The 25,070-nt window shown below is 45.3% G+C and overlaps 3 protein-coding genes across 3 annotated transcripts; 1 reads left to right on the forward strand and 2 right to left on the reverse strand.

Moving 5' to 3' along the window:
• Nucleotides 1–1,607: 1,607 nt before the first annotated feature.
• Nucleotides 1,608–4,551, forward strand: LOC118302110 (serine protease 23-like). The gene is made up of 2 exons (XM_035627970.2): nt 1,608–1,888; nt 2,530–4,551. Exons 1-2 carry the CDS (start codon nt 1,878–1,880, stop codon nt 3,707–3,709), a joined length of 1,191 nt encoding a protein of 396 aa, XP_035483863.1. The 5' UTR covers nt 1,608–1,877; the 3' UTR covers nt 3,710–4,551.
• Nucleotides 4,552–5,818: 1,267 nt separating this feature from the next.
• Nucleotides 5,819–17,590, reverse strand: tmem39a (transmembrane protein 39A). The gene is made up of 9 exons (XM_035627968.2): nt 17,275–17,590; nt 12,813–13,020; nt 10,709–10,931; nt 10,219–10,302; nt 9,922–10,076; nt 8,874–9,234; nt 8,569–8,756; nt 8,370–8,490; nt 5,819–7,724 (listed from the first exon to the last, which is right to left on the reverse strand). Exons 2-9 carry the CDS (start codon nt 12,923–12,925, stop codon nt 7,485–7,487), a joined length of 1,485 nt encoding a protein of 494 aa, XP_035483861.1. The 5' UTR covers nt 12,926–13,020; nt 17,275–17,590; the 3' UTR covers nt 5,819–7,484.
• Nucleotides 17,591–18,150: 560 nt separating this feature from the next.
• On the reverse strand, nt 18,151–24,695 carry LOC118302108 (immunoglobulin-like domain-containing receptor 1). Its single transcript, XM_035627967.2, has 9 exons — nt 24,431–24,695; nt 23,540–23,710; nt 22,690–22,839; nt 22,270–22,389; nt 21,783–21,929; nt 20,878–20,991; nt 20,569–20,750; nt 19,308–19,964; nt 18,151–19,154 (listed from the first exon to the last, which is right to left on the reverse strand). Exons 1-9 carry the CDS (start codon nt 24,483–24,485, stop codon nt 19,116–19,118), a joined length of 1,635 nt encoding a protein of 544 aa, XP_035483860.2. The 5' UTR covers nt 24,486–24,695; the 3' UTR covers nt 18,151–19,115.
• Between the last annotated feature and the right edge of the window lie 375 nt (nt 24,696–25,070).

Consider the following 25,070-nt stretch of genomic DNA (forward strand, 5'->3'; position numbering starts at 1 on the left):
TCTTCTCTTCCCTCCTCCTCCTCCCTCCCTCTCTCTTCTCTTCTCCTCCTCCCTCCTCCTCTTCCCTCTCTCTTCTCTTCTCCTCCTCCTCTTCCCTCTCTCTGCTCTTCTCCTCCTCCTCTTCCCTCTCTCTTCTCTTCTCTTCTCCTCCTCCCTCCTCTTCCCTCCCTCTTCTCTTCTCTCCTCCTCCTCCCTCCTCTTCCCTCCTCCTCCTCCCTCTCTCTTCTCTTCTCCTCCTCCTCTTCCCTCTCTCTGCTCTTCTCCTCCTCCTCTTCCCTCTCTCTTCTCTTCTCTTCTCCTCCTCCCTCCTCTTCCCTCCCTCTTCCCTCCTCCTCCTCCTCCCTCTCTCTTCTCTTCTCCTCCTCCTCCCTCGTCTTCCCTCCTCCTCTTCCCTCCCTCTTCCCTCCTCCTCCCTCCCTCTCTCTTCCCTCCTCCTCCTCCCTCTCTCTTCTCTTCCCTCCTCCTCCTCCCTCCCTCTCTCTTCTCTTCTCTTCCTCCCTCCTCCTCTTCCCTCTCTCTTCTCTTCTCCTCCTCCTCTTCCCTCTCTCTTCTCTTCTCCTCCTCCTCTTCCCTCTCTCTTCTCTTCTCTTCCCTCCTCCTCCTCCCTCCCTCTCTCTTCTCTTCTCCTCCTCCCTCCTCCTCTTCCCTCTCTCTTCTCTTCTCCTCCTCCTCTTCCCTCTCTCTTCTCTTCTCCTCCTCCTCTTCCCTCTCTCTTCTCTTCTCTTCTCCTCCTCCTCCTCCCTCCCTCCTCTTCTCTCCTCCTCTTCCCTCCTCCTCCTCCCTCCCTCTCTCTTCTCCTCCTCCTCCCTCCCTCTCTCTTCTCTTCTTCTCCTCCTCCTCCCTCCTCCTCCCTCTCTCTTCTCCTCCTCCTCCTCCTCCTCCCTCCCTCTCTCTTCTCTTCCCTCCTCCTCCTCCCTCCTCTTCCCTCCTCCTCCCTCCTCTTCCCTCTCCCTCCTCTTCCCTCCTCCTCCTCCCTCCCTCTCTCTTCTCCTCCTCCTCCTCCCCTCTTCCCTCCTCTTCCCTCTCTCTTCTCTTCCCTCCTCCTCCTCCCTCCTCTTCCCTCCTCCTCCTCCCTCCCTCCTCTTCTCTCCTCCTCTTCCCTCCTCCTCCTCCCTCCCTCTCTCTTCTCTTCCCTCCTCCTCTTCCCTCCTCCTCCTCCCTCTTCCCTCCTCCTCCTCCTCTTCCCTCCTCCTCCCTCCCTCTCTCTTCTCTTCCCTCCTCCTCCTCCCTCCTCTTCCCTCCTCCTCCCTCCTCTTCCCTCCCTCTCTCTTCCCTCCTCCCTCCTCCCTCCTCTTCCCTCTCCCTCCTCTTCCCTCCTCCTCCTCCCTCCCTCTCTCTTCTCCTCCTCCTCCTCCTCCCCTCTTCCCTCCTCTTCCCTCTCTCTTCTCTTCCCTCCTCCTCCTCCCTCCTCTTCTCTCCTCCTCTTCCCTCCTCCTCCTCCTCCCTCCCTCTCTCTTCTCTTCCCTCCTCCTCCTCCCTCCTCTTCCCTCCTCCTCCTCCCTCCCTCCTCTTCTCTCCTCCTCTTCCCTCCTCCTCCTCCTCCCCCCCTCTCTCTTCTCTTCCCTCCTCCTCCCTCCCTCCCTCCCTCCCTCTTCTCTCCTCCTCCCGCAGCGCACAGTGATCGATGCGCGCTCTCGACGCGGCTGCTCCTGTTGGACGAGTCCAGTCTACCACGGATTAAATAAAGCCGTCAGTTCCTGAGAGAGGGGGAGAGGGAGAGAGAGAGAGAGAGAGAGAGGAGACAACTGGCCTCTTGTTTTCTTTTTTCTTCTTCCACCAGTTCAACTCCCATCGCAGGCTCTGCACACTTCTGATTCGAGGAGGGGGTTTTCCCCTCAGAGTTCAGCCACCGGCTCACCTGCTGCACACGCTCCACCATGCTCCCCCGGTAAGTCACCTCTATGTCCAGTCTGTGTGCAGTTAACTGTCAGAAAGATAAAACAACAGAAGGGAATGTTTCTGGCACAGTTTACATTAAATGTATAGGGCAGCAAATAAAATGATGACTTTCACGCCTATAATAGTCCTAAATAAATATGACCTTTATTCTGTATGTGTTGCAAGATCTTTACCGGGGACTGTACTTTATTTCTCTGCATCATTTCCATGACAGTAGGCTACTTGTTCCAGGAGGAACAGAGAGAGGACAGTGAGCTTAATATACAAAACTGTGGCTTGTAAATCTTGGAGGTTTAAGGCCAGTCTGCTCGGTCAACAGAGGGAATTTTCCATCACCGCCTCTGGCCTCATATTTTGCAGTGTCAAAAAAAAATTGGAATTTTACAACTGTCAAAGTCCGGTGCAGTTAAATAAATAAACAAAAAAATCCTTCCTGTTGAAATACTTTGCCTCAACTCCCATGCTTGTAATTATAAACCTATGATGCTGCTGTTAGGAATGAGGATGTTTTTCACGCAGGCACTTGGAGGAGGCCCAGACATCCGGTCGGAACATATCCACTTGGGATCTGCAGAAATGTTGAGTTTGATAAACTTGATAAACTAAATCTCTTCTCGCACCCATTCGCAGGTTTACTTCCGTCCTCTTTCTCCTCTTCCTTCCCCCTATCTTCTCCTCCTCACGCCCCCAGTGGATACTCCAGCGTGTCCCCGTGGTCCTCCCACAGAACACGGACACCCGGCCGGCCCCCCACTTCCTGTCTCCGGCCCGTCTGGATGTCAGCTCGCCCTGTGACCCAGAATGCCACAAGAGAGCGCCGCAACCGAGCTACTGGGACCTGCGGCGTATTCTGGCCTACGAGACTCTCCACTCCGATGGCCAACTCACTGAGACCGCCATCGGGATCTATGGTTACAAGCCCGACTCCAACGTCAGCCCGGCCTACTCCTCCAGGTCATCTGGGAAGGCCGAGAGGTCACGTGTCAGGAGAAAGCGACAGATCTTCGGCCACGACGGGCGCTTCAGCATCGCTGGACAGAACTTCCTGCTTAAATATCCGTTCTCCGTGGCTGTCAAACTGTCCACCGGGTGTTCTGGGACCCTGGTGGGGGACCGTCATGTTCTCACCGCTGCTCACTGTGTTCACGATGGTAAAAACTATGTGAAGGGAGCCCAGAAACTCCGGGTTGGATTTCTAAAACCCAAGCACCGAGACACTCAACCGCTCGTCGTTTACCTCCCCTCCAACTTCACCAACCACGTTGAGGGTGGTCCCGCTCCCGCCAACCCGCCAACCAACGACAAGATGAAGTTCCAGTGGATCAGAGCCAAGCGCACCCATGTTCCCAAGGGATGGATTAAAGGGAACGCCAATGACATTGGGATGGACTATGACTACGCCTTGCTTGAACTGAAGAAACCTCACAAACGCCGCCACATGAAGTTGGGAGTCAGCCCGCCGGCTCAGAGGCTGCCCGGTAAACGTGTCCACTTCTCAGGATACGATAACGACCGTCCGGGCCAGCTCGTGTATCGGTTCTGTCGGGCCGGCGAGGAGACGTCAGACCTGCTGTACCAGCACTGCGATGCGCAGCCCGGGGCCAGCGGCTCAGGGGTCTACGCCCGGATGTGGGACGGGCGGCGGCAGCGCTGGGAGCGGAAGGTGATAGGTGTGTTTTCTGGGCATCAGTGGGTGGAGCGACTGGGGGCATCTCACGAATTCAATGTCGCGGTGAGAATCACGCCTCTCAAATATGCTCAGATTTGCTACTGGATAAAAGGAAACTTTGTGGACTGCCGAGAGGGCTGAGGAAAACAATAGGCCCACTACATCCTCATGAAACCTTCCTGGACTATCGAGGGGCCACGAGAATTCACACTTCTCACCCCACTACTTGTAGCACTGATATAACAATAATTAAAAATATTGCTTGTTGCTCCAGTTTGTCAGATGCCAACGTCAGTAGGGACAAGACAAATCGAGTAACGGCACTAAGTTATGTAAACGGGATGTGTTCATTAAATTTCTACTTAGTTCTGTAATGCATGAAAATGTTAAGTTTCATTTTTGTTATTTGAGCGAAACATGTGGGTTCGGGTGGTTTTGCAGAATAGTTCTGTTTTTTTCCCCCTGCGATGTTTTACTCCTAAAACAGCTGTTTCACTAAGTGTCATATCCTCTTTTTTTCTTGAGCTAACACTAAAGATTGCACTGTTCAAACTTTTTCTACTGTAAATGATTTTTTTTTGGGGGGGGGGGGGGGGGGTTTGTGGATGAATGTACAAGTCAGCTACCAAAGGTGCAGAGAACAGTTTCTCTCCAAAACAATTATGTAATCTCCTCTCACTGGACGCACTCGTTATCCATCAGCACAGTTTACTGTCGGCAACAATAACAGTGAACAACATTCAACTTGTCGCACACAGATTGATGTCAAGTGACTCCAGATGCCGAGGCTGCAGATTACAGCAGCACATGTTAAATGTTCTACTCTGATGCTTAGCTCCCCCTAGTGGCAAAAATAAAACATTGCAGGTGTCCGCAAAGTACCGACTTCCTCTAGGCACTTTTTTTTTTTTTTTTTTTTTACTTTCTCCTCACATTTGTGATTGTGGCAAATTTAATGAAATATACGCTTTGAAAACATTCAACTCGTGTGTCACACTTTTCTTCTCCGTCTGCTCATACGTTAATATTTCATGCACAGGAATATTACACACACATATTCTGTTGGTTTAAACACAATTTCTTTTTATTTCCGATGTTTTCAGAAATGCTGTGGGGCGGGAGGAACTGAACTCTGTAAAAAGCTGAACTACGAGGACCAGCTCCTGTGACGTTGTACCAGGAGTCTGAATCCTATGGCACATAGGAAAAACAAACTGTGACTCGTTTGGACAATCGACTGTGTCAGTGACAATTTTTACACTTTTATCTCCAAATTTCACGTAGGCCGGGAGGACGATCGTGTTCACTGCCACAACGAAGCAGACAGAATGTGCGTTATTTGAGCAAAGACTTGACATTCGAGTCTGGACCAAATCTCCCCTGTGTAGTATTGACGATGAGGGGCGAGTTTAAGATGACATAATACCACCCCCATCCAATAATGATATTTCAGAGATGATGAAGGCTATTGCTTCCAGTTACCAAAACAATCAAACTAAAAAAACAAGCGGTTTCAAGTCAACAGCACCATTTAGCTGCAACATAGGCGACATTCAAGTGGATTATGATTGCAAACAGAACTTAAGCACCAAGAGGCCGACGTACCGGCTGAGCTTGCAGAGGAAGCAGAATAATGGTCTCATGCACCATATTTGAGTTCAATCAACTTTTTCTTTCTGTGATCCAGACGCACACACTGGTTCCTCTCATAAGCAGCTTCCTCCACTTCATTTACACTCGATCAACCCAAAACCTGACTGACGCCGTCGATGTGAAATTCACAACAGCACAGGAAATATTGATTCTCGGATTTCCTACTCATACTTTACCCCCCCTCCCCCTGATAAAAAGGCTTTTCTTTTCAAGTCGTATTGATTTCCGTCTGAATAATGGACAGCTAACGGGCCCTGCTGCCACTAATAATACTGCCCGACGTTGTGCACTGCCTGAATATTAGAGACGCTGGGAGGAGCGGAGGCTCATGAAGGGGAACCCACTTGAGAGTGAAAGGATGTTCGCCAAGCGTGACTTGAGAGGAAGGCAACACCGCGCAAGGCGACCTGTTTGTAACACCGCTCCGGTAACCGACAATACGTGAACTGGTAATGAGGTGACTCAGACGGTCTCTCCCCTCCAGCTTTCAGCCCCCATGGAACAATCACCATTTAAACATCCTCTGCGCTCAAATCCATATGAGACACGATGACAGTGACACATTTGAAGTGGGGAAAAACGCTGGATCCCAGGACGTACCAACAGAAAACTTTTTATTAGCCACATTCATTCTGATATCTGCATCCAGTTGGCAAAGAGATGAACCTGACGTGACACGGTCCTCACTCTCTCACTCTTAATTCAGGCACCAGAATTTAATAAAATAAAGTGTCTGGATGGCTTTTAAAGAACACAAATGCGTTGCGCGCTATATCCTAGCGAAAAGATTTCAGCATGTCAAAGTGTGGTTAGGCATCAGGAAGAGTTGTGACTTGCACAATGACCTGGTTGCAGTAGGAGCCTTTTTTTTTTCTTTAACTTTACGCTTTTTGACTGACCAGAACCAGAAGCAGGCATGGCTGAAAATAAAAAATGAAATACAGGTTTATAGAGTCTGGTGCTGTAAGAAAGCCAATGAAGTGAAACTTGCAGATAATAACAGGTAGGAAAGGTGAATGAGGAAGAATACAGCATTCTCTGCTCAAGCAGTGGACAAGGGGAACCCGAGATGTTTTACACACTGACTGATCTCAAGTCAGTCAGTTTTCTTTGACATTGTGGTAAAATTTCACACTGAGGCTCTGCTTTAAGATTTGTTGGTCATGGTTTGGAAATTCCGCTTATTTTCTCATTCTGGTTGGAAGTAAGATGAGACAATCAAAAAAAAAAAAAACTGCAGGGAAGGGTGAGCTGAACACAAAGACTGGAAACGTGGGGAAGCCGCTAACCTGGCACTGTCCAACTGTTACAAAATCTGCCAACAAGCTCTTTTAAATACTTAACACGCAAATCACTATATCTTATTTGTTAAATTTGTACAAAAACCGAGGAGTAAGAATGAAAACTTCCTGTTTTATGTTGGGTTCTGTTCTGGAATATTTCTTGGTCAGTGAAAAAAAAAACTCCCTGCCGAAGTAGCCCATCACAGAAACAGCCTGTGTATGATTTAATTATCGTTTTTAAACTTTTGAACTTTTGTTCAAGTAAAAATAAAGGGAGCCATAACAAGATTTTGTTATCACTGGACAGATGATTCCCTATATCCGGTCTTTATGCTCAGCTTGCGCTAGTTTCATATTTACTGTACAGACACGAGAGCGGTATCAATCGTCTCATTCCCCGACCGAAAGAAAATAAGGTAATATTCTCAATTACCAAACTATTTCGTAAAGAGCTGTGACAAAAAAGGATCTGCATTAATTTCTGCAGCAATGCTGAAATGGTCTCATCATCCTGCTACCCCAGATGGCAATTGGTTCCAGATTTAAGATTTGGGAGCCTCAAGGTTGAAGGAGATTTTAGGCCAATCAGGATTTAGGATCTCAGGCTCGACGCCTTCCACTGCTCTGAATCGTCATTGGCCACCTGCACTTTAAAATATCTTTGGTGAAAACGTCACCTCCTGGCATTCCCCCCGACTTCCCTGTCACCTAGCGACAACATAACACAACATGCAAATGTTGTCGGTGTGGTAATGCCCGGCGTAACTCGAAATAGTATACAAAATAAAAATATTCTTTTAAATAGGTATATATAAACATTGCATTAAAAATAGAACCGTATCAAAACACAATTAGGAGTTCACAGTCCGTCCCTTAAGCTCCGAAGCACGAGTGCTAGCGGACCCTCCACTGTTTCAGACCTCCGCCAGTCTCCCCTCCAAATCCAGAGTTCGTAGGCGAGGTCTCGCTGAGCAGAGCCTTCACTGTGACTTGAGCCCCAAACTGTTGGAGGACAGAGGGTAAGAGTAGGCTTTGCCCAGCACGATGCGGTCTCGGAGCAGTTTAAAAAGGACATAGTAGTTGCAGAAGAGAATAAGGCCCAGCGACAGAGTGTGGTTCCAGCGCTCGGAGCGCAGCAGAGAGTATAGCTGGTACAAAACCACACTCGACTCGATCCAGATCAGCAGGTTCAGGATCCGCAATGGCTTGTGAAACAGAAACTGAAAGACCAACAGACAGGAAGAAACAATCAGAAAAAATAAATAAATATGAAAAGCCTGTATAGAGGGTCAAGGATGAACAGATATGATATACGGTAAAATAAATACAGCACAGGATTATTCAGATCGGATGCAGTGGATCTGATCCAGTCTGTGGATTGAGCTACAGGCAGAGCAGTGGCTCTGAGCTCTTCTTTGAAAAATAACTAATTTGTAAATTGAATCAAACAAGACAGATTGACTGGCATGATTTTAAACTGGGCATTATCTAAAGTTTAATACTCAAAAAATGAACAAGGACTATATATGTCTACAAGAACTGAGTCTATTTAAGAAGAAAAACAGACATCAGCAGAAATGATACCATAAATTCAACTGGATTTATACATATGTACATATTGTTAAAGTAAGTATTTACAACGTTTTGCATTCACCGCTGGTGGTCGAGTCGTCACTGATAAGAACGTCCATACTACAACGCAGCCCCGGAGATTTGAAACTAAAACATGTTTCCAGACTGTTTTAAGGTGCACAGAAACTTTGGAGTAGTTTGGTCGGCAGGGGTAAACCGGGGCAGCGGTGATGTTTTCAAATAAAAACGCAGTAATGTGGATGTAGCCTGTCATACAAAGTGAAGATACTCACATAAAACCTTGCGTGGGAAACATCAGAGGGCAGAGCAACATTATAGGTCCCGACTGCTTTATACAGACTTCGACTGTGTCGTACCAAAACCCCCTGAGGCCAAATAGTGCTTTCTGACCACCTGCAAAACATTTTAACATCACAGTTACACACAAACCGCCCACAGAGTTGTACATGTGCACACAAAAGGGCCACTCACACATGCTGAGGTGCGTTGCTGTATGAGCCGTGCTCCAGTTTCTGCCAGCGGCCCAGGTGAGCTGCGGAGCGATGGAGCAGGTCGCAGTAGCTGGGGGGCAGCAGCTGACTCATCAGCATCACGAACGCATTGATCCACACCATGATCAGATGCTCACAGGACCAACGCATGTCGTAGTACTGGGTGCTCTGTTCAGATGGAGAATCAGATGGAAAACTTCACAACCTGAGGAACACTGAAGGAATGGTGGGGCATGAAAAAACTCAACAATAAAATCAATATAAAAACAATTGACAGAGGCCAACCTTGACGAAGCAGAGAGGCAGGAAGGCGACATAATAAGCACTGAACAGCGAGTTGAACAGCACTTCCTTGATCCGGCGGTTGAAGTCGCTCTTCAGCTCCTCCACCTCGGCCCGGATCAGCTCCGGCGTGTGCGAGTGCGTGTGCGGTGGGCAGGTGTGAGTGGGCATGTCCGGCGGGCTGGAGAACTGCTCTTTGAGGTTCTCTCGCAACAGGAAGAGGAAGTCACGTGGTCGAAAAAGCGGGGTCTCCGTTAGGTCGGTCTGCTGGTGGTGATCGGCTGGGTAGTCGCAGTCAGCGGCCGCCGTTTGGCTTTTCCCTCCCTCCTGGTGGAAACAGCAGAGCGGGACGTACACTCCAAATCTGGCAATGGAGGAGGGAGGGAGGGCGGATTTAGTCTTAAATGATGGCAGGATGATGTAAGATGTGAAAACATCAAGTGACGGAGGGTCCAAAACTTTCATATCCATTAGCAGAAACAGTAACTAAACACAAACCACATTTTCCCCCCCACATGCTGATAAGTTGTTTTCTGAAACCACTGCTTGCAATTTTATAGTTCTTGTATGAAAACTGAAACATTCACAGACGCAAAACACAAAGAAATCTGAAGGAAATAAATCATATTTTTTAGACCCTGTGCTTTCGATTGAGACTGACCGACTGAATGAATGTCTTTGAGGGGAGAAAGTGTGAATTTATGCTTTATATAAGCCGCGTTTCCACCGCAGGAATTATACCCAGGAACCAGGGTCTAAATTTAGGAATTTATTTACCCTCGAAAAAAGACCCTGCTCGGGAGGTAGTACTAACCGACGGTTCAGGAACCATGGGGTTCACCCGCCATGTTTAAAAGCCGGTGTGCAGCTGCGAGCTCACTACTGTTTTGTTTATATGGGTTATATGTCTTGCCTTTTGACCTTAGTGCGGCCATTTAGAGCAGATAGAGACAAATATGCTTTGAGACAGCTCAGACGACAACTTGTAGAAGCATTTCCCGGCCGTTAAGAGGGCGGGGGTTCGGCTGGCGGAGGGGTATCAACGACTCACGGGTATCCCAGGAAGAGGAGGTTGAGCACAGAGTGGTTCTTGCAGAGGTTGACCAGCGTCCAGCAGAGCACCCAGCCACACATGGTGAGGAGGCAGAGCCGAGCCGCGATGAGAACCACGTAGCGCAGGAGCGATCCGCCGCTGCTCTGAGACACCTGAGCGAGACAGACGACAGAATAAGATGCAGATATCCGAGAGACTGTGGCACCAGCACCACCATCATCACCAGAGGTTCACTTCCTACGAGATGTGTGGTAAAATGTTTTTGCTGATGGCATAAACAGATCTGTGGTTTACCTCTGACACTATAGTCCAAACAAGCCTCCTGGCCAACATGACTGTGATGAAGATAGCCAGGTGGTAGTCCATCAGATGAAAGTTCTGCAGGAGCAGCGCAGAGGGAGGAATAAAAAGATGGCATTAGTTTGCCATCAACACATTTTTTTGATCATGAAAATATTTGATCAGTTTAAGTGTTTGTAATGTTATCAAAAAAAAACAATCCCTGCACAGTAGTTTGAAAAGATAACAACCATGTGCAAATGCTAATATACAACTGCACAAAGATACTTTTAAAAACTAAAAGTGAAGAGGAAAATGACAGTGGCTAAAAAAATTAAAAGATAATAATAATAATAAAATCTTGGAGTTATTTAGCGCCTTTCAGAGTACCAAGGCGGCTTTAGGAAAAACAAGAAAAATTTAAAACGATAAGCCAATGATTATGCAACAGTAACTCAATATAAAACAAAGTTTAAACTGCGTGTGTGTGTGGGTGTGTTCTCACAAGCGAGGTAGAGGCAGCAGGGTGGCTGTATGGGTACCACCAGACCGTCCTGTAGATGTTGATGTACTGGACAAATAAGGCCACCAGCAGATAAAGAAAGAGCAGGAACTCAAATAGCAGGCTGCTGTCCAATGGCAGGTCGGGGATCCTCGAGTGGCGGACCGGCTCCGGACTGATGAGGGCCGAGAGAGGCGGGGCAGACAGACCCACCGAGTTACTGCTCCTACAGTAAGACAAGACACGTAAACACAAACACATGAAAAGATTATTTTCAGTTTGTGTCACATCACACCTACTACTGCAAGTTGTTTGAGACATAACTCAACAGAATCATAAACCAAGCATCTAAAATCACTCGCACCACTCAGGCCCAACTCTTAAAGGACTTAAAGGAAAGCAGTTTGCATCACAATGGACTGCTCACATCCCCTTCATCACTTGTTTCAGTTACTTTTCTTTCAGGCTCCCGCTTCAGAGAACCCTTGGCTGAAGAGAGAACTCACAAGAACTCTTTAATTCCCACTGTAATATGCACTTCAAACCGCGCATTTTGTCCAACCAACAGAGAGCGTTGACTGAGACAATGAATTAATTATTTAAATATCACCACATTACTGGTCAGTTGTCCATTATAATTAGAGCCCGCCTATATATATATATAAATGGCAATGATTTCTAAGATATCATTATCAAACCTTTACACCAAAGAAATATAATAGAACCTTGATATTTTACAGTTTAACGATACACTATAAATAACTACTTAAAAAACTCCAACAGCAACTAAATATGTAGAACTTGAATTCAGAAAAGATATATATATATGTTTTTTGTTGTTTGCTTTTTTTTTTTTTTTTACATATAATGTAAACACAAAAGCCCTTTTCTGCTATAGTTATTCTATAAAATAATTTTTTTTTAATATCGGCGCATGACAGCAAACATAATTGCCGACGCTGATGTGGCTGTGAGTATACATATTGGTCGGGCAGCATTAATGATTCCAGTAAGGTTTATTCAAATAAAATGGCTGCGACCTCAGTCAGTGATGACCAAAAGAGAGAGGCAGCAGATTCAGTCAACACCAGAAACACATCAGATTGTACAAAAGCCAGAGGGCTGATCGTTCAGGGGAGGACTGCGGCGTCACGACCCTCGTCAGACTGCACATCAGATGACACCTGATCTGGCTGAAGTAAATAACGCAGGGCTAAAAAATCTGACTGAAAATATACATTGAATCACCACCACAAACAGAATCTAATTCTGGGGGGGAAACAGTCCCTGCAGTGTCTGTCTGGATTCATACGTAAATAAGCAAAGTTGGCTTCAGAGCTCTGAAAAGATCGAGAACATCTGCAGGAGAGAGCACAGATTGGTCTACAGCTGTTCATTTTAACATAATGGTAGTATATTTATTATTCTAAAAGTTTGGGCAGATACATTACAGACTAAGTAAACAACCCCTTCAGCCAACAGACATTCCTTGTTTTCTTTATAGGCTGTTACTTTTAATATAACCTTAAAAAGGAAAAACAGTTCTTGTGGCACATGCAGCTGTTGACAGCTAAGAGTTTAAACCCTCTTTTTCCCGCAGATCTATTCAGGTGAGGAGATATTTTTAGGCTGCCATCGTCATGCCATCAGCACGTTTCAGATCTACCCACAGATTTTTGGTGATGTTCAATTCAGTTCTACAAAGCTTCAGCTCCTGTTTCATTTGAGGGACTGCTTTGGACCTTTTCAGTTTCACTTCTGGGACTCACTACATGACAATTGTATGCACAACTTGCAGATATTCATTCATACAATGTTTACTGTGTCACTTGCTGCCACACGACCTCAAAGCACAACATTTGCACTCCCCATGGAGGGGTAGCAGGTGGCAAAGGGAGTTTTTTAAATATATAAATGATTGACTTAAAATCAACAGTTTTAGACAACTGTATGTGAATATCTCAAAGCATAGGCACACAATGCTCATGGAGCTTTAACCAGACAGCAATCCATAACATGTTCAATGATACAAAATATGTCCAACTCAACCTCGTTACAGGTGTGTGTGTGCGTGTGTGTGTGTGTGTGTGTGTGTGTGTGTGTGTACCTGTTCCTGAGGCCTGTACCATTGCCCAGGTTGCCTCCAACTAGAGTCTGCAGGGACGGCAGAGCAGAGCGACTTAGCTGCTGTCTGCTCGGGCCCCTGCGACCTCCTGGCATGGTCGCCAGTAACCGTACCGGGTGCCGCCCACCAACCAACAGCCGCTGGGACTCCTCCCCTTCTCCTCAAAGAGCCACCATGAACAGACAGGCCACTGTGGAGGAAAACATTCACATTTACTCATTTGGCACTTATTATATACATATTTCTCTGACCAACGACGAGGTTGGAACTGTTACTGAAAGTAAAGTGTTTACAACCATCAGCCTTCACCGCTCCGTCTTCGTTTTCTTGCCCGTCCACACAATAACACTCCCCCAGACTTTTCAAACTAAAACGGGTTGAGGAGCGTTTCCAAACTTCTCAGATTCAGGCAGGTGACAACTACAGAGTGTTTGTGGACGCCAGAAGTACACGTAGCAGCAGTGATGCGTTTTAAACGAAAACATTCTAGACAACATGTTACTCGCAAGGTCAAACAGATCTCAACCACCGTTTTAATACTTTGAATTAAAAGATGGCCGGAGAGATGGAGGTGAGTTGTTAAATAAAAAAATCACCTGTGAAATAATCCTACCAGGTCTGACTGGTTTGGTGTTGAATTAGATTTTAGTTTTTTTGTCAGCATAAAAAAAAACCCCTGCTTTGGTCTTTCCTTATCAAACCCACTTCAGGCTAAAGATCTGACATGTTATCATGACATGAACCATGTCAGCTCCACATTTCTGCCCTGACAAACCTGCAGGGAATTTGTTTAGCAGCTCTGGTGAACACCTTTTGTATTGAATTATTATTTCGTAGATGACAAACCAAAATCTATAGACACACTCAATATATGTAAGGTATATCTATTGTGTGGAAAAAGGCATTGCTCTTGTTTCTGAGTAATATTTTTTATTTTGTAAAAAGTGGATTAATATAATTTAATGTGGAGTAATACTCGCTGGTTTTCTTAGCTATTTTAGGAGGAAGAGGAGGGATTTTTTTGTTCTCGAACCGACGTTGAGGTGGAACTGTTACTGACAGTGAGAGTTTACAACGTTTTGCCTTCACCGCTGGTAGTCAAGTTGAAAGCTGACAGGAACCATCCAGGAAGCGAATGCGGGCGACTAGCATCATCGTTTCCAAAAGTCTCAGTTTCAGCCCGTCAAGACAAACACGCAGTCCAGGAGTTTTCAAACTAAAACGCCTGCCACTGAGGATTTCTAGAGGTACAGGGACACTGCCAATGTAATGGTTATTTACATTTTGGGTGGGATCATAGCACTGTTGAACCGCATTGCATTATACTGACGGGTTTTTCTAATACATCATTTAGCCTCACTGACATAAATGTCTTGGAGAATATTAGAAAAACCTCTCAGTATAATGCAAAATAGTTCTGCTTCAGACAAGAGCCTCCGAAAGGATCATACAGTTCCTATAAACGGCTCAAACGACGCAGTTCCAACAGAAAATCCCAAAGCCTTCCGGGTGGCAACACTGCCGGCGACTGACAAACCACAGAGAGACGTCGCCGACACCCACCTACCCACCCGCACTATCAGACCTGTTACGGTCACATTGGGAACCTGTCACCTGGAGGCATCTGCAGAGGCGATGAGAAGTTTGAAGTACGTCTACGTGAAAAATGACTGATGAGGAGCACGTGTCACTGCATCGTTTATGAGCTGTCAGCTGATACTTTATACAGGATATTGTCACTATGTTCATTGAGATTGTTAATACTGAAACTGAAACCCTGTAGTGTCAGAAAAAACAAATCTCCGTTTCAACAACTCCCTGACTCCGAGAACTAATGTGACAGTACTACAAACAAAGTATTACAAACGCTGATAATAGACCTTTGAATAGACACACATGCCACAGCAGGGAAATCCTATGTGGCAATTAATTACATCAACAAACAGCTCCTGTCAGTGAGCCGTCAAGAACAATACTCTGACACAACTGAATGGAATGCAGCCATCAATTATGTTGTAATTGATTGCAGCCGGACCTCTCCTTCTGCGACATGTCAAATTATCCGTTGCGACAAAGGCCAATCAGCTCGCACACACTCACAGACATTGTGTCTGTGAGTCTTAATAGTCCAGAGGTGGAAGGATGCGAATGATTTAGTTTCCAAAGACGATGACGCACTTTGTCCTTAACTCTCAGCAGCATTTTCATGTAGTCTTTAAAATGTGTAACGATAAAAAAATGTCCAAATCACAAATGTGCCAAATCTTAAGGTCACATCTTCAAATGTCTTGTTTGGTCCAAACAACAATCCAAAGACCAAAGCAGATTGATTTTCCAATGAGAACAAGCAGCAAATCGAGAAGCTTTAACCAGCTTTTTGATATTTTCCTGGATAAATGATTCGTTGCTGATCAATTTTCTAGCAACTGTAAATGGATTAATCAACTAACGATTTTTGGATCATATTGCTACTTAATGGGTGAAAAAGAAATGAGATCTGACACGACCCAATAGTCCTCTGATTAAAAAATCAAGCTGCATCCTTTTTATATTAAATATTTCCTACCTCTGCCGAGGAGGTCATGTGATTGGTTCGGTTTGTCTGCTAGCAGAATTATTAAAAAATGGATGGATGGATTTCGCGTGTCTCGCCATGGCAACAGCCGATTACATCTTCGGGGGTCTGGATGCAGGAATCATGTGAAGGTGAAACAACACATTACAGGTGGGGGATTGCTCAGCCTTTGGTGGAGGTCTACGCTCTCCGACTGGTCTTGTTAATTTATATTTATATCTTCTCACATTAATTTTATAGGGGGGTTGTTACACACACACACACACACACACACACACACACACACACACACACACACACACACACACACACACACACACACACACACACACACACACACACACACACACACACACACACACACACACACACACACACACACACACACACACACAGTAGTACCTCCTCACTTGGTCAGCCAGTGAAGGGCAGGCTCCTAAAACGAAACACGAACTGGGGCCAGATAACATCCTACATGAATGTTGACTTTATACTGATAGGGCCAAATAAACACACGATGGAGACGATCATACAGTCACACTCTGTGGCCAAGTGTGTACGGCGACATGTGAAATATTAAAGTTGAATCCTTAACACACGCAAGCACGCTAGCGCACACACACAAACTGAAACACACACACACCGAAACATACACACACACACAACACACACAAACTGAAACAAGCACACACACAAACTGAAACAAGCACACACACACACACACAGACTGAAACACACACACACATACACACACAAACAGACTGAAACACACACACACACACACACACACACACACACACACAAACAGACTGAAACACACACACACACACACACACACACACACACACACACGACACAGACTGAAACACACATGCACACACACAAACAGACTGAAACACACACACACACACACACACACACACACACAAACACACACACACACACACACACACAAACACACACACACACACACACACACAAACAGACTGAAACACACACACACACACACACACAAACAGACTGAAACACACACACACACACACACACACACACACACACGACACAGACTGAAACACACATGCACACACACACACACACACAAACACACACACACACACACACACACACACACAAACACACACACACACACACACACACAAACACACACACACACACACACACACACACAAACAGACTGAAACACACACACACATACACACACACAAACAGACTGAAACACACACACACACACACACACACACACACACAAACAGACTGAAACACACACACACACACACACACACACGACACAGACTGAAACACACATGCACACACACAAACAGACTGAAACACACACACACACACACACACACACAAACACACACAAACACACACACACACACAAACAGACTGAAACACACACACACACACACACAAACAGACTGAAACACACACACACACACACACACAGACTGAAACACACACGACACAGCTGGAAGCCGTACAGTGAGAAACAGGAACTGTGAGAGAGCACGACCGATCGAGTGGAGCGGTGGAGACTTGCAGGAGGGTATTTTGTAATTTTCTAGTTTTCGCCACAGAAAGAGAAAGAAACTTTTCCTTTAGAGAGAAGAAACATGCGAGCGACGAGGCGGAAGAGAGGCGCGTTGAAGTGGAGCGTCGGTCGTGACTGTGGACAGTTGTGCTTTCTGACTTTTCTCTCCCACAGACTTGCTGAGACACGCAGCGAGCCTCATGACATCAGGCTGCAGCGCTGTCATGTTGTTTCACGGAGGAAAACTTTAAATACAAAATAACACACACACACACACACACACACACAGATCGTTTAGAACCGTCGATACTCACACGGCCTCGGTAAGACACGGAGGAGCGAGCCGGACGAGGAGGCATCAGTCACTTGTGAGACGAGTCCCCGCACAGCGCCGAGCATTCCCCCCTCGCCGCCTTCACAGCTTCAGGGGTCCGCGGCCGCGCTGGCGTGGCGACGAGCTCCGAGGGCACCGGGGGGGGGGCACCGGGGGGGGGGGGGGGGGCACCGGGGGGGGGCCGCTGCCGTTGTCCCGGGCCGCGAGCACGAAAACGGGGTTTTTAAAAGTCCGCCCCGGGCTCGAGGAGCAACAGTGTGAAATGCGTTGCACAGAGACCGACGTGGCAGACCCGCACCTCCTCTCTCCTCGACACGTCATCGGAGCGCGACGCGGACGAGACGCGGCCGCACAGTCGCAGTGTGACGGAGCAAACGGCTGATCCGGGGTCAGCACGTTCACACGTTTTACCTATTGGTTATATTTATGACCAATGGCTTTTTTTTTTTTAAATGATGATATTAATTACTTTCATCAATCATTAAAAAAAAAAAAAAAATCAAATTCACATTATCACATTTCTTTATTAACATTATTTATTGGTCATTTTTATTATCGATTTAATCAAATATTCATGATTAATGACCTTTATAAACCATCATATTAGATATTAATGTTAATTATGTAATTTTTGGTTTCAATATATAACGCTACATATATAAACACAAAGAAATACATAAAGTTTGAAAACTACTCTTTTTTTTACATTAGACCTTAGCTTAAAACATTAAAACAAATGATAAGCCAGAATACTCTCTTGATGACTTTGTGCTGATTGATATACTTAAAATGCTGTCATGCAACTAATAGCACAGCAAAATTCATTATGACAGTACAAACAATCACAAAAACAATATCAGTGGACGAGTCGACATCTTTAATGTGTCTTTCAGAAACATGTGATACACAATAAAAGGCGTGCGTGGGGTTGGGCAATTAAATTTCCATAAGTAACAACTGGCTAACAATTGTAAAGTAAAAAGAAAATTAAGAAAAACTGAACATTTGGGCATCTAACATTGTTGACATTACTTCAATTTTTACGTTAACACAATGTAAAATACTCATTTACATGCAGTGTTTACGGTAAATACTTCATTCTTCTTATGTACGAACCACTTCATCGATATCTGAACTGATGCCACTGCTACATTTTCCATCAAAACATTATTAAAACAAATGTACTACAGTCACCAGGAGATACGAAAAATAACAATTTACAAAAACTAGCATCGACATTCACAACATTTTTATCATATTCACGTGGGTATAAAAAAAGGTGTAGTTAGTTTGTTTACTGGCCCTGACGGTAATTCCTTCTTCAGTTAATGGCTATTGCTTTAAAGCTTTATCCATATACGAATTATCTGTTTTACGGCCAAACAAAGAAAGTTTCAATAGGAGAGACATCAATTCTAAAGATGCATATAGAATAATCAAAGGGGAGGCTTGAAAATATTTTTAATTTCACTGATTTACCAGCAGAGGGGGATATGATCTCAGATCTTCTCAGTAGCCCCAGTAAAGAAAATTTCATATATATTTAAAAATTTAAAATAAAAAAAATAAAAACATGTAGGCGGCTAAAAAAGCTTCCTTACTGACATCAATATTTGTTTAACCACCTACACACCTTGTGGAAATTATTCCACATTTCTCAATATCACATTGCGAGGTGTCATCAGAAGTTATTAAAAGGAATAGGTTCATGATTCATGTTAATACATTAAATCGGTGGCCAGAGGACAAGGCTCCCGGTTCTAGAGAGGTTGTGCCTGTTCTCTGACACAGAGGTCACAGGGCGTTTCACAGCTGGAAGGTTCAGATGACGACGCTGGTGCCACTGCGAGAACTCTTGTCCTGAGAGAGACACACTAACTTTAGATTCACTTTACAGGCAATCAACATAACTCAGAATGTGTTGTGTGTGTGTTTGTCTTGATGTAAGTGCGTGTCAGTGTAGTTGTAAAGAGTGGCTATCAACTCTATCAACTAAAGCAACGAGTGTCTTACAGAGTAGCGTTTATTCCTCTGTGCGCCCGGCTTCTGTCCAGGCTCGTACTCCGTGTAGCCGGGAGGTTTGTCAGCCCAGCCTCCAACTCCTCTCCTCCCTCCTCCTCCTCCTCCTCTCCTGCTGCTGTCCTCGTCATCCGAGCTCCAGGACCCTTGTCTTGTGTGCCGTGACGAAGGGGGCGAGTGGTTTCCTCTGGACCTGCTGTCGTATAGGTCATCCCTGGAACGGGAGCGGGGGCGGTCCATGCCTCCTCGTGACCCGATATGACTCCGCCCGTCCAGTGAGTCCTGACTGTAACTCCGGGGAACACCTCGTGATCTGGTGGGCGAGGGGTAACGCCTACCTGCTGCTCCTCGCTGGTCTCGGCGGCCGAAGCCGCTGCGGCTACTCTCGCTCGAGCTCGGTGGGCGGGTCTTGGGTCCGGGGGGTGGCAGTCTGCCTGGTTGCTGCTCCCTTATTGGTGGAAGTGTGATGATGCGACGCTCTCCTGGGCCATCGTCGAGGGCAGAGATCATGCTGGGAGGGCCAGGGGAAAATGGGACAGTGGCAGGTACGTAGTGGGGAGGAGGTGGGATCTGCTGCATGTGTGGGGGTGGATGTGGATGTGGATGTGGATGTGGATGTGGATGTAGATGTGGATGTGGCTGTGGCTGGGACTGATGGGAAGAAGAGAGGAAATAAAAATATAGAAGTTAATACAAACAATAAAATTCACAAGAACACACGAGCTGTTCTTCTTAGACACACATGAGCAAACAATGGAGTCGCCCTCTGCTGGACATTTGAGAGACTACATGCTTTAGGCACTTCTGCAATGGCTTCACTTTCCAGAACCGGTGACTACGTCCATATTTATAAAGAGTCTATGCTAGGCCTCTTAAGACTGTTGAGCTCCAGCGAGTTTGGACAACATGTCTTATAAACCTAAACCAAACCCAAACCCTGAACCACTTTTTAAAAGATTTCTGGTCAGAAATCTGGTTTCATGGGCTTTTTAAAAATTTGATCATATTAAACACAACAAATTTGACGCTCAGCACACTACATTGACCAAGAATACACACAATTAGACTGCTTGTGTCCCACCCCTCCTACAAAGCAATGCAATTGTAAAAAGTATATCATTGGCCTCCAAATAGATACTATATCAGTATAGGAGTGTGTATAAGAATGGTACTGTAGCAGAAAGGATTTACATATCAACAGTTGGGAATGACAGTAAGACGGTGTACACTCATTTGAAGACAAGCAGTTACATACCTGTAACAGAGGACTGGTCATGTCCATCCCCCTCACCTGGCTTTCCAGGTAATCGAGCATTTGATTGCTGTTGGCAGGGGTGTGGTTGCCGGGGATACTGGGAGGGGGCATGCTGTAAGCTGAAGACTGGGGAGGGGGGAGGGGCATTGGCTGCATCTGGATGTTTTTCCCTGAAACAGATCCTGGAGAGGCAAATACATTCCAAGTGGAATTATACAAATTTAGTGACGTATGTGGAAGACCACCCACCGACAGTCTGAAGGTGTAGATATAAGCCACAGGTGTGCTCACTGTGTCACGTGTGCGTACCTTGGTAGAGCAGCGGGTTCATCTGGGAGGAGGCGTAGCTCATCGGTCCATACGCCGGCTGTCCTCCTAACCAGGACATCTCGGCCTGCTTCATCATACGATGCTGCATCACCACTGAAGGATGAGGACAGCAAGAGATTTTTCAAAAGTGTACAATAAACATCTCTGACTCTCCCAGAACAGTATGAATATCAACTTGTACCCTGAATGACATGGAGATAGCGAGGGCCAGTAAAGAGACTGATGAGGCCCTGCGGTGTGAGCCACTCACACACGCGCTTCTTTTTCTCCTTTGTATTTTGGATACTTTTTAAAAATACATCGTTTCAGCTATGAGAGAGTATTCACTTCCACGCAAACAGCTCTGGATTCTGCCAGTCATTCAGATGAAACAGGTATTTTTCTAGACGTATCTTTTTGTTCATCGTTTCCTTCTTCTCCGGCGAAGGAGTATAAATATTGGTCTAGAAATACAGTCGATTTGATCATGTTCGATTGACGAAGCCTCATTGAGCTTCAGCTAATCTTGAAAAGTACAGTTTTTACCCAAAAAGGAACAGGGATTTCATCCCCATCATTTACATTAACATCATGTTAGAAAGGGATCTCCTCACTGCGTCCAGACAGGAAGAACGATCATAGCAACCAATAACTCTCTCAATGCATTCTCAGACATGAAGTCCAAAAAGTTCTCACATTCAGCCTCTCTGGAAAAGTTCAGGAAATTCTGCAGACGTCTGAAAGCAGCTTTAGTGAACATCTGGACCTGTGAGTGCTGTGTTGAGGTAAACTTGGAACAAGTCTGAAGCGATGCCTTAAACTCAGTACATGACCAAAATCACCTTTTTTTTTGTGCATTACATTGTTTGTCTTCTCCAACTTTATTGGAGCGTCCTTGAACCTACGTTTTTCAGGACAGCAGCATTGCTCTGGGCAGCAGGGACAGCGCACGTAGCAGCAGCATTTCTGAGGGCAGCACTGGCAGCAGCAGATACAGAAGAGGAGGATCAGAAGCAGCGCTCCGAGGATGATGAACAACACAACCAACCAGTCTGCGAGAGAGGAGGGGAAGAAGGATGCTCAGTGTGTCCCAAAGAAAAAATACACCCTGTTAATAGTTTTTTTTTTTAAATAAATGTGATGCTTCCGATTCAAAGTTTGATTTCTATAGCTCCCAGACAAACATCAGAAGTAAAAGTTGCAATAAAAACTATTTTTATACTATTTTGATTTTTTTCCGGAGACATTTTCCGCAGATTTTACAACAGGGTTTGCAAGAAAAGATTACTACCGGACATTTGCTTCTCGGATATAATCCTTTTGTGGAAGTTCAGGAAAATGTCTGGACTTGCATGTCTGAAAGCAGCTCGAGTCCAAGCATACAGTACTTACGGTAGACAATGAGTCGGATTTCTCTGTCAGAGTCTCCAGTGGTGTCTCCGGCAGCATCCACGTTGCAGTAGTACATCCCGTTGTCCCCCCACATCACCTCATTGATCACAAGGTCTGCCTCTGCAAACAGACACACACATCTCCAATGAACCAGTTGTCAAAGGACCTTTGCAGCAACATTGTCAAAAATCGACTTCTCTCTTTGTATTGGGTTAAGAGCTACATGTTCTGACCACATGTACAAACTGTGACTGTTCAGAATCCAGTCATCATCAACTTACAATGAATCTGTGGATGTTAAAATGGCGGCGATGTTAAAACCATATCATTTCTAAAGATGAGCCATGGTTCAGTCTTATTCTTGTTGTCACAAGCTCAATGCCGCCTGCGGCAGGTGGCAGGGTGTCTGCAGGAACTCACTGTTTTGGATTGTGATCCTGCGTTCACGGTAGTCCGGCCCCAGTATCGGCTCGCCGGGTCCGCTCTTCTGGACCACAACGCGCACAGTTCGCTGGCGATCTGGGCAGTCGTTCGCCGGGTCCTGTCCCAACAGCAGTGCCGACTGGAACGCTGCAAACCCAGAGGCCAAGTTTTCACTAATAGTACCAGAAATGTATAATGTACCAAACCGAAATCTAGTGGAAATGCCTTTGACATCCAAGCAAATACATTTAGCGAAGCTTTTGGAAGCCACAAGAGTTTAATTTGTCTTATACACAAGCAGCATGAAAGCAGCGCAGTGAACTCCTTATGACTCTGCTGAAAATGTTTAAATTTACAAATATAGATATATAGATATATATCTATATATCTATATATCAGAATCAGAATCATGTTTGTTGCCAAGTAGGTTTTCACATTTCAATTTGGTGCATGGTGCATCACAAAACAAATTAATACCAAGTACTGTTAGAACAAGGGGAAGAGCAGCAAATAAAACTATATACAATAGAATTTAATACGTAAGAATAAAAGTTTGTAATTGACAGAAACCTGCGGATAAAATTCACGGTCATGGTAAAGTAAATAGTGAATTTAGACCAGGCTGACTACACTTTGTGAGTTTTTTTTGTTGTGGAATTGATAATATATGACAACATTTATATAATAAACAATTATATACACATGGGGTCTTCATCTTCAGCAAGTCATGCCTCCGCTGTGTCATGTCAACGGCACAGAACGGGGAGAAGCGCCCTCTCCTGAGACCCTAAACATCCCTTCTCTCTGTGTCACACTCTCTTTCTGGTGTGTGGGTTGTTTCCTGTACCTGTGGAGTAATACTCCAGCACAGGGTCCTTGCAGAAGGACTTGAACCTCCAGGTGACCAGGACATCTTGGAGGTTCACGAAGGTGCTGTAGTCACAGCGGAGGATCACCGAGGCGAACAGAGTCGTGCTGCGCTCCTGCTCGGGAACGGTCACCTGAATGCAGTCAGACACTGCGGAGGGACGACAGAACAGGCGGTTACACACTGGCGTTTAGGAACATGTGTGTGTGTGTGTGTGAGGAATTAATCTTACACATGGGCCAAAAGGCTGCCGGTTACCGAGGGAGGGGGGGGGGAAATAACCCGGTGTCAAAACTCAAGGAGAGTGTCGTCAGGATGATACAATGCGCCTGACAGTTTCTGTCCAGCATGGTGTTTATTGTCAAAGTGGCAGAACCAGAAAAACAGGTGACAGACACAAAGACAGGAAATGGCTGAGTGTGAAACCAGCAACCAACCATTGAAAAGCTGGAATGAAACCTGTTGAGTTAAACTGCGCCGGTGTGGAGGACATGTCGGTGACTCTTTGAAATAAGATGTCAGACTTAAAAAGAAATGCTATTTAAAAAAAATCAACCTGTATGAAGGTGACATTAAAAGTTAAAAAAAAAAAGGATTCATGAAATGGAGATATATCCAGCCACGTACAGAGAATGTATGTATGTATGTGCGTATGAATATGCTGTAAGCCTAATGTGGGACAGTAACAAGATAAACATCTCTGTCAAATAAACAAACATTGTCATGTGACCGATACCTGCAGTTTGTTTCGTTCCAGCCGAACCTTTGAATAACTTTTAATTTACATAAACAGGTTTAGATAATCTGTTTAGAAAAAAAAAAAAAAAAAAAACAAGCTTTAGGTCAAAAGCATGAAGAAATGGAAATTACCTTTCAGCAGCAGCGACAGCAGCAGCAGCAGGACGGCGGCAGGTAGAGCCCGCATGACGACTGAACAACTCCAGCAAACTCAATGTGGGCAAATTCTCAGAGTTACAAAAAGATAGAAAGAAGAAGAAGAAGAAGAGAAATTATAAAAAATAATGAAATCAAATTAGAAACCGACACAGGAGAGGCCTGTATTTTCACCTGGCCCTAAGCACGAGTGTTCATCGCCTCATCCGGTTGGAGAGTCTCTTTGCGGTTCAAGCCTGCGACTGAGGGATCTGTGGCCACGCCCCGAAACAGGTGAGTTCATCCTGACCGGTGACGTCACCCCCCCCACACACACACTCACACATTACATGAGAGTCGATGACAGGAAGATGCCAGTTAGAAAAAAATACTGTGTCTGTTGTGTTTTATCAAGATCATCGTTTGAATGTTTTTAATTGATGATAAAATATTGTTGGGATATTTTGAGGTAAAAGTAAAGCGCTGCTATAATGTTGTTGTTGGTTTTTTTTTTAAATGCCAATGCCTTCAACATTTCGTTTCTGGAAATCCCTATGATAGAATTCAACTGCATAAGACGAATACAAAATTATGTGGAAAATAAAAAATATACATCAGAAAGGGAGACGGAAACAGC

The sequence above is a fragment of the Scophthalmus maximus genome, chromosome 4 (assembly GCF_022379125.1).
Source record: "Scophthalmus maximus strain ysfricsl-2021 chromosome 4, ASM2237912v1, whole genome shotgun sequence".
NCBI classification, from domain to species: Eukaryota; Metazoa; Chordata; class Actinopteri; order Pleuronectiformes; family Scophthalmidae; genus Scophthalmus; species Scophthalmus maximus.

Coding starts and splice junctions, on each gene's coding strand:
- tmem39a (XM_035627968.2), bottom strand. CDS start 12,925: ATGCCAGGAGGTCGCAGGGGCCCGAGCAGACAGCAGCTAAGTCGCTCT. Junction 10,932..12,812: donor GGTACAGGCCTCAGGAACAG/GTACACACACAC, acceptor GTCTTACTGTAG/GAGCAGTAACTCGGTGGGTC. Junction 8,757..8,873: donor TGCCTCTCTGCTTCGTCAAG/GTTGGCCTCTGT, acceptor CCATCTGAACAG/AGCACCCAGTACTACGACAT.
- LOC118302108 (XM_035627967.2), bottom strand. CDS start 24,485: ATGCGGGCTCTACCTGCCGCCGTCCTGCTGCTGCTGCTGTCGCTGCTG. Junction 20,751..20,877: donor GAACCCGCTGCTCTACCAAG/GTACGCACACGT, acceptor TTGCCTCTCCAG/GATCTGTTTCAGGGAAAAAC. Junction 19,155..19,307: donor AGAGGAATAAACGCTACTCT/GTAAGACACTCG, acceptor TGTCTCTCTCAG/GACAAGAGTTCTCGCAGTGG.